We start from the raw sequence: 12699 nt of genomic DNA, 5'->3' as shown, positions 1-12699 counted from the left end.
GTGTTCAACTTTCAAAGTGAATACGACCGTAAACCGGTACCATCCACTAATCAGAAGTCAGTTAAATCTAGGTCATCGTGACACAGTGCGAAAATGGCGGAAAACGAGCTTTTGTGTATGTTCTCTCGTGGCTACTCTAGAAGATCTGGAAAGATGTATCGAAAACATCCGAAAGTATTCATGTATCTACGACAAGAGGTATCCCGATTATAATAATGGATGCCTAAAACACGCAATATGACTGGCCAAAAAAAATCCTTCAATTTAGAGGAGTATATAATAAAAAAGCTAAGCTTATAAATGCTGTATATTATCTTAATAATATAATAATAAAAGTCAATATATGAGAGTAAAGATATTACTTTTACTATATTTGTAATTATAGTATAGAGAAAACTCGTAGAATATAATTATTGTCTTTATATTGATATATCACGTATACACTGTAATAGTACTGTTGGCGTAAAAAGCTTCGCTAGCCGGACCTCCACCGCAATCCGAGCGCAAACACAAATAGGTCACGTGATTAAAAGCTTTTACAGCGAGGGGTTTTACGGCTGTTTTACGGCTAGTGGAGTCACGGCCTAACAGTCAAGATTTTGTGAATGATCCAAGATGTTGAGAACCTTACAATGTTTTAAATTCACTGATTCATCTATTATTAAGCATACATCATAACCGTTACATAAGTTTACAGTTTCTTGTAGTTCAACATTTTTGAGATCTGACTGTTAAGAAATTCTGTACTAAATAAAGACCTGCTGTTTGTGAGATACATAATGTAACTAAACAAAGTGTTCCCTAGATTATTTGTTTCTGAGGAAATTCACAAGGAATATATCTCAAAAACTGGGTAATTGTAAATATACCAAAATGAATGTTGCAAAAAATGAAAAATTCTTACGAACGTTTTCGTCTATTTTGTCGACCAGTTCATGTCACGTTTCCATCTGTAGATGAAAACATGACATGAACTGGTGATGGTTTGAGGTGTATTTACAATTACCCAGTTTTTGAGATATATCGAAGTTGGTTTTGCCAGCCAAGTTCTATCATAAATCTGTTCTAAAACTTTGCAGAACATCGGCTAAATTAAGCTTTCTTTGTAAATACAGGGATCTGAACATATTCCCTATGTCATTCTACTACATTAGACTCCCTCCTGAGTGTCATATGTTGAATACTGTAATAAGGAATTTGTGTCTGAGAAAAGCGATTAGATTGGCCAGAATACAATGTTATTTCCTACTCAAAGAGATTATGCATCAGGAAAATGCCTTATACCAACAGAACCCTGATGTCTTGATTGCCACCAATGCGAAAATTACCTGATGGGCAAACACCCTTGACAAAAAACTTTGGGATAAACATGAAAACAAATTGAGATGGATTACGAGTTCTTGGAAAATTGAGGGTGACAACCAATGACCACATGGCTTGATATGTTGGGATAATATACAACCACCGGAGGCACTCATAAATGTCTTCAAACATGGGCCATCTTATTCTCTGACGTCAGATATTATTCTGAGTCGAAAAAATGATAGAAGGACTAGATCACGCTACTAAGGAGTATTTCAGATGGAAAACATTGATAACAATACACAATAGACAAGACAATATTTTGTCCAGGACTGTCTGGCCGTCAATCAGTGCGTATAGAAGGTGGTTGAGTGACGACGACATTGTTGCCTTAAGAGCAGATAAATCAAAACACATTGTGCTTATGAAAAAGGATTCATACTGCTATGCCATAACACAATATATCTCAGACAGAATGCACAATAGCGCCTCGTGGTTTCCTTGAAAAATTATCTGCCAAGATGTTGAAGATCTCTAACACTCCCCTCATGAATACAGTCAAACCTGTTTTTATGCGGTGGATAGGGACCGCATTAAAAAAAGTCTCACATAGAAAATAACTCAAAACCGTACGAAATAGAATTTATTGACAACAGATGTCAGCACTTGACTGCATCGTCTCGTCTATCGTCTGTTTTACATATTTTTGTCCAGGTGGTGTTTTTTTGACTTAAAAAATAAATTATTTCATTTTTCGCATATTCATGCAATAATATTACTATAATAAGTTCATTTATGCTATAATAAGTTTATTTAGCTATAATAAGTCAACGTGAGACATGACGAATCGCACGAGACTAGTCGCCAACTATACCGCACAAATAAAAAATCGCACAAAAAAAACCGCACAAATTAAAAATTCGCATAAAAAAATCGCACAAATAAAAAATTGCACAAAAAAGACTGCATAAAAACAGGTTTGACTGTACTTTAAATCTGTCAGAAACAAGAGTTATGGCACTGACACTGCCTCACATATTTGCATTTGAAAAAACCCATAAGAATGGCCAACAGTTACATGCAGTAGTGGATAAAACTACTACTCTCCACTATTAAAATGGAGAGACTACTTAACAAATATATCACTAGCAATCTAGAGGAGCTAATCCAGAACAAGTACTTCAAAAATTACGGGATCTTAATGAGTCAATGGTGACATATTTCACAGTATGTGACTATCAAACATTGAATAACTCACTACTCACCACATCGGAATTACTTCCAAAAAATTACATACCCATAACCTGTTACGGTGTGGTAACTCATAAATATCGTCATACAAGATTGTGCGGCAGTTGGAGAGCAAAGTCCTCCCTCAATTTCTCCCCAACATCCAATTGTATAGAAGGTATATTGATGAAGCTGATAGCTAGAACTAAAGAACATCACAATGGATACCCCGGACGTACCCAAATTATTTGCGTTCGCGAAAACGCACAAAGAAGGCCAACAGTTTCGTCCGGTTGTAGATAAAACCAAGGCTCCCACCCGTAAGTTGGAGAAAGCGATCCACAACATAATTGTTCCACACATGAGCGGATATCAGTTCACCATCTCTAATCCGGAAGAATTAATCATTCAGTTGAAACAAATCACCTCCCCAGCTTGCACAACGGTGCTGGATTTTAAATCGTTGTATCCTTCCATCAAGATACCACCGTGCTTTTGCGCACTTCGAGACCTCCTGTTTACGAAAGTAAATGACACAGCCCTCCACCAGAATGTGTTGGAATTAGCGCACCTCATGTGTTACGGGTCGGTGTTTCAATTTAAAAAATGTAACATACACACAATCGCGGGGTGTCCCGATGGGAAGTCCACTGTCAGGGGACTTGTGTGAGTTGGTGGTGAGACAACTCGAATCCAAAACACTCCCGGGATTCACCAACGATATCCTACTATACAGACGTTATATAGATGACGTCATCATCGTATGGAAGACAACACCGAACTTGGCGCAATTCGTAGAAAAGATGAATGATAACACGTATGGTCTGTCAATCGAAGTTGAGCAACATAGTGATACCAATGTGCATTATTTGGATGTGGATATCAGGATTGACTCGCACAACATCCATACCTCTGTGTATCGCAAACAATGTGCAAGCCCCACATACATCCCGAGTGACTCATGCGACCCGATCCAATACAAAATAGCAGCATTTAGATCATTGGTCAGACGGGCATACACGCACTCTTCCACTCAACAAGCGCTTAAGAAAGAGTTGAAACATATTGAGAAGATTGCGGATATACACGGCTACCGCAACATTATTCCAAGAATGGCGGAACGCCAAAGAGCACGAATGAGCCAAAACGCACCTGCAGTGGCACAAAGTAACAACCAAAATACGGAGGTGGAGAGAATACCCATCACATATAACCCGACCTTGAAATCCGTATACGCGTCTATCGCAAGGAGACGTAAGGTCACCGTTGCTTATAGGAGAGGCCCAACCATTTACAGTTTGTTACGTAACGGAAAGGACCCATCGGACCCGAATAGAATGGCAGGCGTATACCGAATCCCGATAAAGGACGAGAGATTTAATAGGGATCTGATCTACATAGGATCAACGAAACGCTCTATGGAAGTCAGGGTTAAAGAACACGAGGCGGATATAAGATACAACAGAGCTACCACGTCACTTGCAGTGTACGCTTCTGAACCGGGCATTAATGTGGACTTCGCGGGGGCCACGCTAATAACTAAAACGACTCGGATGGAACACCTCAAATGGCTGGAAGCGATAGAGATACATAAAGCGCAAACTAAAACAACATGCATTAATTCACGCGACGAGATAACTCTTTCGCTTGCTTGGCAAACTTTATTACAAGAGGATGCATGAAGATTTATTTGGGTCCGATAACACATGAAGTCATGTGACCCAAAGATAAAAAAGAATACAAAGATTAAAAAGAATATGATACAGTACGACAAGGAGCACGACAGATATAGCGCATGCGCGATGGTCATCGCGCTTTCGAACTATCTTCATTTGAATTTGTTCTTAAAAGATCGGAACGCAGTTTTTTAAAAATAATAGAATCCAGCAGTTTAACCTGAAGAAGGACACGGAAGGCGTCCAGAAAACGTTCGTTGACTTGAATTTATTTATTTCACACCGGTCACAGGCACAAGTGAGTTCGAATTATATTTTATACACCCCGGTGTGTATGATGAAGATATAATAACCTATATAGGTTGACACTGGAAATGGAGCAAGCTAACCCTTCCGAAGTACACTTTCTGGATATAAACATTAATGTGGAAAGCTTGGGCATCCACACTTCAGTATATCATAAACCCGGATCTACATCATTGAACATTCCTATTGGGTCCTGTGATCCGGTTACATACAAGACTGCAGCATTTAGAGCCTTAATCAGAAGAGCCTTTACACATTCTTCCAACATCCAGGCTCGTAATACCGAACTAGCATATATAGTCTGCTTAGCCGCTGAACATGGGTATCACAAAAGTATACATAGGTTGATCCAACATCAACAATGTATGTATTCAGAGAACGCATGGGTATCAGACCAGCCTGCTGATAATGAACCAGAGGTCGTAGAATGAATCTCCATCACATACAACCCATACTTAAGATCTCTATACGCCGAGGTTGCCAGGAAGTGCCAGCTACATCTCGCTTTCAGGAGGTGCCCTACTATTTTCAACATCTTATGTAATGGGAAGCTATAAGCTCCTAACCCCAGCAGATGCCCTGGAATCTATTGTGTCCCTCTAAGGAATAATTTGTGCGACAGGAGCCTGATATATATAGGCTCAACTAAATGATCCATGGGTGTCAGATTACAAGAACATCAAGTGGATATTCAACATGGGAGAACCTCTATGGCCCTCGCTACTTATGTAACTGATCTGGAAATAATAGCAGACTTCACCCAGGCAAGTCTCCTTCACAATGTGCCTCCCATTGAACACCTCAAATGGTTGGAAGGCATGCACATTTTTAATTCCTCCATCACCAGCACGTGCATAAATTTTAAAGGATAAAATTTTAAAAGAGGAGATGGTTTTGTCATTAGTCTGGCAAGAGTTAATTCACAGCACACTCTAGTCAACCCGTTATAAATGGACAAGCTGGCTTGTCATGCATGCGCAATGTGGATTTTTTGTAAATCCTTTCGAAATTACAATCAAACTGATATTTCAACAACATGCCAATCAAACAAATTTTTAACAGCAATCGAACATCCATCTAGAGATGATTTGGAACCTGAAGCAGAGCCCAGAAGGGGTTCAAAAATGTTTGTGTGATGATATTTATGAGTTACCACACCGTAAAAGGTTCTGGGTACGTAATTTTTTATCAAACATTGTTCCTGTCTATAAAACTGGAACCCTGTTTCTGTGAACTGAGAGATTTTCTTCTGGCAAAGGTGGAGGCCGCTTATAAGTACCTGATGTGTTAGATCTAATGCACTTGATGAGGCACTCTTCCTTCTTCAAATACGAAGCGGGTCACCTACCTACAGAAGAGGGGTGTATCTATGAGTAGCCCAATATCTGGAATGCTCTGTGAATTAGTGGTCAGAAAACATGAGAATGCCATATTACCTAAATTTCATGAGGTCATAGCATTGTATGTTAGGTACTGTACATTGGTGACATTCTCATAGTATGAAACAAAGTATCTAATCTTGACTCTGTATGTAAGTATTTTAACAATAACCCCTAAGGCCTGTTGTTGAAAGTTGAACAAGAGTCATACGACAGCACATTTTTTGGATTTTTTCCACCATTTTTGCATCATTGGCCATTTTTCCACCAGTGTTTTCCATAAAGAGTCATATTTACCTCTATTTATACCTAACCCTTCAAATGACCCTTATTGTTACAAAGTCTCCACTTTTCAGTCTCTGGTAAAAAGAGCCCACACACATTGTTCAGAGCAAAGTGAAAAGGAAAACAAATTGTCTTGGATCAAGGCCCTAGCAATACAATATGGATACCCGTCCTCTTTGGTTAAACATCTCATAAAACAATATATAAATAAGAAGAACAGAACTATTCCACAAGAAGAACGAATGAAAGTTATCTCATACAACAAAATACTTTCTAATATATGTAGAGAAATTGCAAGGACCATTAAAGTGCACGTAACATATCGACACTTTCAACAATCTTCTCTCTCATCAGAAATGATAAAAACCATATACATGACTCATACTCTCCAGGGGTTTATGTGATACCTCTTCATGATGACCGAGTTAACCGCTCATTAACATACCTTGGAGCAATGGCAAGAGGTCTCGCCATGAGGATGAAGGACCACGAATATTCCATGAGAAAAAAGCTGACAACTATGGCCTTAGCGATGTATGTAGGTAGTGAGGATGTCCGAGTTGAACTACAGAACACTAAATTGTTACAGTGTGTTGGATAAGGCACAACTCAAATACCTCAAGGCAGTTGAGATCTATCGTGCAATTAAATAGGGAGTCGCTATTAACTTCAAGGAAATGGACACGCTATCCACAGCATGGCATGCCATTTTTGAACTAGATTCAACTGTCAGAAACTCGCATTAAGGATAATTTAAATTATGGAGGATATTTGCATCATAATAATTTACATAAAATTAATTGATTATTTATTCGGATATATGGTTTAAATATTTTACATATTCTGAAATTATAGTATATCATAGTATGAAACAAACTACCTAACATAATAAATGACTTCTAATAACACTGTAGTGCATAACACAGAGACACAGACTAAAAACCTTTCACAGTGTTGTATATGATAGAAAACCAACTAACGTTTTCGGCCTCTACTGAGGCCTTCTTCAGATTGTTCTCAACCTGAAGAAGGCCTTGGTGGAGGCTGAAAATATTAGTTGGTTCTCTATCGTATACAACTCTGTGAAAGGTTTTTAGTCTGTCTCTGTGCAAAGTACCTAACCTTGACATCCCAAACATTACATAAATTTTGACACAATGTATTTGAATTATGTAATCAATCCAAACTTTTGAAAAAAACATTCTATTTTACTAGCCATTTGTTCAATATCATTGAAACCTGAAGATGTCTATTTCACAGACGAAAATATTCGTAAGAATTTTTTTTTTGTGACATGAATATGTGAGTGGTATAGATTAACAGGGAAGGTAAGCAATTCCAACCAGCCTTGGAAAAATGCAGTTTGCCAATCTTTCTGTTGGGAAAAACTTTGCTTGGATTTATAACCACTAAATTAAACTCATATTACTCCTCTCTCTTTCCCTGCATATGTAATGAAAGAGATTAATAATAATCTAACAACAATCATTTGAAATCACTTCACTGCTAGATTATGAAAATATGTATCTGTGTTAACTTGCAACCATGTTTTTAGGCAATAATGGTGTGGAGTGTTGAGTTTTGAGCATGCAAAAACAGGCAACACTAAGAACAAAAAACATTTAATTGTACAAAAATTAGGTATACAGCCAGCAAGGGACTGGTGGTGATATCCACAATATACAACTGGTGGTGTCTAGTCCAACTTCTTGCCTTTGTAGAGATAATGTTTTAGAAATTTCAAACCTGGTCTATCCTTTCTCTTCTGATGAAAACAGATTGTATTGTTCCCAAAGTCCACTTCTTTCCCACTTGGTCTGTCTGTGTCCTTCAAGCTGTTCCTTTGTTCACCTCTCACACAGGAGAAAGATATCTCATGCAACTTTACATCCCCTGTATATATATTCACCTGTAGCACCCCCTTGTGCTACATTTAAATACACAAATTAGAAAAACAAAAATATAGAGAAATATTATAACAACCACAAATATTTAAACTAATAGCACATTAATAATAAACATAAATAATAATAATTTTAGTATAAAAGAAACATCACATGTAAACATTCACAAAATAAATACATACAGCATGGTGTATTTATTTATTTTGTTATACCACCCATTTTCTCCTGTTGCACATTCCTAATGTTAATGACTTTAAGAATAAGATAACAGAACTTGTAAATTTGGTCTGCTATACATCTGTCTTCATCTTTGACAGGTGTACATAACCCACAAAAAAAGAGGAGTTTTTGATGAAGAGTCCATTGTCAGGAACTCTTTGCAGGTTAGCTAGAAAGATTGAGAAGTCATTATTACCTATCTTTGCAGCATATTGAGTATTGCGGCACAGATACATTAACAATACAAACGTTGCAAAAAGTTACGGTGTTTGGCGTGAAAATTACGGTGTTTATACGATTTATACGGTGTTTGGCATGAAAATTATCGTACCGATATTAACAATACAATAGTTATTCAGTTAATTCAATAATAGATTGTTATTCAGGTTTTTGTATATGATGATTATATTGTTTTTATAAAAAACACAGCTGAAACTAATTTAGCTTGAACAACACCTTAAATACTTTTTTCTGTAACACTTATTTGTGTTGTTGTTATGATTTATTTAATCTATGAATGTTAAACATGACATTTGATTAGTTAAAAAACCATAAATGATAAAAACGAAATTTATTTTTAGGAAGAAAAAGTCAACATCAATATTTTCGAGTTAGCCCCAAGGATACAGAAACTGTAGAAGGACAGAATGTAGAATTGCATTGTCTCATAGGTAATCAAGCTGGTTCTGTGCAGTGGAGTAAAGATGGATTTTTACTTGGTAAGGTACATTGTTATTTTATAAGATTAAATATATAATTAATAATTTAAATATAACAAAATAATAATTTAATTTTTATATGTATAAATTTCGTATATTTATACAAATATCCACTTTTAGTTTAGAAACTAATCTTTTCTCTGTAAAATGTCTTTGACCATTCATTAGATCATCTTCATTATCAACTTCTAAACAATTCTTTATAAAATACTTAATGTTTGTAGAATGCAAGCTATTACAAATACTAATAATGAAAAAAAAAACCTTTTTCGCTTTTTCTAGCAAGTTTTAATAAAATGAACTAATGTTTTCATCTATTTTGAATAGCCTTCCTCAGATTTAACATAATTTTGAATGTCAATTAGAACAAAAGATTTAAAATTTTGAGCTTCGCTTGAAATTTTAAATTTTTTGTTCTAATCTTTGTTCTAATTGATTGTATTTTAAATCTTAAATTATACTCAGATTAGTAGTGGCTTGCCACTGTACCTCATACTTTTCCTTTAACATAGAGTTGTGCCAGTTCCTTTAACACCTTTCAGGGGAAAGTTTTGAATTGAAATAACATGACTTCTGGTTTGCATCAGAAATTCATATATAGTTAATTGGGGTCTCCTGCCCCTAAGATTTCCATATCTAATCCCATCTTTCATCTATCTAACTTCATTCTCAAGATTAAGGAAAGACGGATAGATGGATAACATGGAAATTTATAGGTCTACAATTTTTCAAATTACAGCCCAAATATTTTCAAATGTTGAAACAAAAATTCCTCAAATTACCATTCTTGTGCTACAGTTAAATATCTCTCTCTGCTTATCCTATTTAATCGGTTGCCTTTGTGTGATTATGTCATCCTTTTCAGGAACTTCATTGAAATATGTGAAATGACATAGCCCAGCCATAGTGATTATCTGACAAAGAATAGGAGGGAAAAAGTAAGACAAAGAAAAATAAAGAATACATTTTTTTTACTCTGAAAACAGAAATCCCTCTGTACTATGCAACTTTGTTGTTCAGACTTTTGTACATATTTTTTTGGAAATGCATTGTCTGAAAGTTGGATGCTACTTGTATATATATTATAATTTTGTTTCTCTGTCTTCAGTGTAAGTACTGTTTGTGCAAATTGCAACATTATGATGGACCCATATTAGCTTAATATTTATGGGATATGTAAATCAGGGTGTGGTATGAAAATGATCAAAATTGCAGAGTAATTGCATATGTCTAGGCTTAGTAGTGCCCTCTTAGCTGCCAAGTTAAGGATATAAATACAGGGCTGTTTAGGAGCCACACAAGTAGTGCATTGTGGATAGTGAGTTGTAAAAGTGTTTTCAAGACTTGTTATGCTTCATCGGCAATGAATGACACAATACCAATAAACAACAGAATTTTAACATGGATGCATGATTTGCCTGCATGAAGGCAGATTTTCATACCATGACATTGCTGCTTATATATGGCATAACTCCAAGACAGTAATACATTTGTGAAGGCAATGGACAAGAGAGAACTGGGTTCATTGAAAATTTGGCATTGGGACTGTAGTATCGAAGACCAACGAATTGTTCCCGACGTATAAAAATGGCAAGTGTGTAAAGGATCTCACAAATATAAGCACACGACGAATTTTCGATAACTATATATTCTTTATAAAACTTAGGATCACAATATCTACATTTATACAATTACGTTTTTTTTCTGTTTCGCGACATAAACTAGGTGAATCAAATCTTATAACAAGCATATACCCGACAATTATAAACGAATCTAGAACTATGTGTGAAAATATATATACAATAGGTACAAACGACATTAATCTACAAAGTACTCCTCGATGAATTCCTCGGACAAGTCCATCGGTCCTTCCATCCAGTCGTTGATCCAGTCAGCGAAAAAAAAGATGGCTCCACACATGGAGCGTCGCCATTTATATTGCCCGCCATCCGGGTTACAGCTACGTCACGTGGTAAGCACTGACCAATCCTAACTGCACTTACACGCACCCGGCAAAAGGGTGGTATGACAACGCAAAAACAATTAACACGCGCGACATCTAGACTTCCGATACGGAAAACGGAACTCCTATGTATATAATATATATATATATATACATATAACTACTATAGTGATTTATCACTACAGGACAAAAAATGTTATAACACCACAGGATGACTAACACCTCTTCTACATGACAGTGATGGACTGTTCTGTATCATTGCAAGTGTTAGTACAACAGTGGAGCACTGCAACAGATGTGACATTGCCTGCTTCAAAAGGGACTAATTATATGGATTCCTTTGCAGCAGATTTCCTTGACCCTCTGTTAAGATAATAAATAAAAACATTACCTTTTTTTTCTTATTTACTTTTTTACTTAACTTTAATAACAAGCAATACTTATTTACATCTTTACTTTCCACAGTACAACCTTAATCCAAACAACAGGACGAAAACTCGTCAACCAACAACTTTTTACAGTACTGCCAGATGAATGTACATCAATTAACAAGCCTCCTTACATTTATATTGCAACACACAAAAATTCTTTAATGTACATATAAATTTAGTTTCATACAACATTCAATGCTGGCACTTCTAGTGCAATGCCACATAAATTTTTTCCAATTGCAATTTTCAAGTAATCATTGATACCAAATTCTGTTCCCAAAGAATTATGAACAACATAATAAGGAATATTACCAGTTAAATAAGGAATATTTGAACAGCATGATTATTGTTATCTTCACAATGATATTGAATAATTTCACCAAGATAATCCCACCATGTTGTGGAATCAACACTAGTGACCAAAGGGCTATGAAATGCCAGTAATTTTAGCATTTCTTCTTCTGATCCTTTTAAACCTTCACAGGCATAATTAAATTTTAATTCTACTCCTTTTGGCCTTGTGACTTTACAGTTGTCCTCTTTGTCAGTTAAAGGATATTGTTTTTCAGTTAAAATTTTCACTTTATTCTCATACATCCGGTCTAAGGCCTCACAAGTATCTCCACCATCACAACCATGGTTTGTTCCAGTTGCACAATCTATTACTTGCTTCACACTCAATTCTACAAGTTTACCTGTCTTTTAAAGCATTCATACTTTCTAATGTTTCTACAGTACTAAATGCCCCAACATTCCTTCTGACTTTTCACTGGAGTAACAATTCCACGTTTCCTCCTAGCTTTATACTCTCTTTCACTCTTCTTTCTGTATATCCTCTACTTTCTGTATACTTTACATCAATTATCCTTTTGTCCTTGGGAGGCTTGCTTACAAATGTCCATGTATTGTTTATCATAAGATTGTCCATCTCAAAATTCATTGCTGCTTTCCATTTCTTTGAATCATCACATCATTGCCTCCTGAAAATTTTCTGGAACTGTAGCATTGCAGTAATTTACACTTATACACTAATAACCAAATTCTTCATCAGAATGGAGTGGATGTTTAATTTGTCTTCCTAATCTTTTTCTTTCCTTTTTGTCTTCATCATTACTATTTTCTTCATGTGTATTGTCCTTTTCCAAGTCTTTTGTCATATCCTTTTCTTTCTGATTTCTACTAGTGGAATCTTCTCTTTCCTTCTCCTTTGTTTGGTCTGATTTTGTCTTTCTTACTTATCTTCATTTTTTTTCTCATTTTCATTTTCAAATCTACACAAGGTCAC

The 12699-nt window shown here is 35.9% G+C and overlaps 1 protein-coding gene and 1 pseudogene across 8 annotated transcripts in view; one reads left to right on the top strand and one right to left on the bottom strand.

The window, feature by feature from the left end:
* Positions 1–12699, top strand: part of LOC136975640 (nephrin-like) — a 120168-nt gene that overhangs the window by 34873 nt on the left and 72596 nt on the right. For 6 of the 8 annotated variants that reach the window (XM_067270721.1, XM_067270719.1, XM_067270718.1 and 3 more), the window contains one exon: positions 8883–9020. Coding sequence is in view for 4 of the 8 variants with exons in the window: in XM_067270719.1 (XP_067126820.1) it covers positions 8883–9020 (138 nt within the window). In the remaining 4 variants the exon portion in view is untranslated. Of the gene's footprint in view, positions 1–8882; positions 9026–12699 lie in introns of all 8 variants that reach the window. The other 2 variants (XM_067270723.1, XM_067270722.1) reach the window with 1 other exon arrangement.
* LOC136975700 (cathepsin O-like) lies at positions 11589–12342 on the bottom strand (annotated as a pseudogene).

The sequence above is a fragment of the Centruroides vittatus genome, unplaced genomic scaffold (assembly GCF_030686945.1).
Source record: "Centruroides vittatus isolate TY-2023 unplaced genomic scaffold, ASM3068694v2 contig_377, whole genome shotgun sequence".
Taxonomy (NCBI): Eukaryota; Metazoa; Arthropoda; class Arachnida; order Scorpiones; family Buthidae; genus Centruroides; species Centruroides vittatus.
This window is presented reverse-complemented; position numbering and strand designations above follow the sequence as displayed.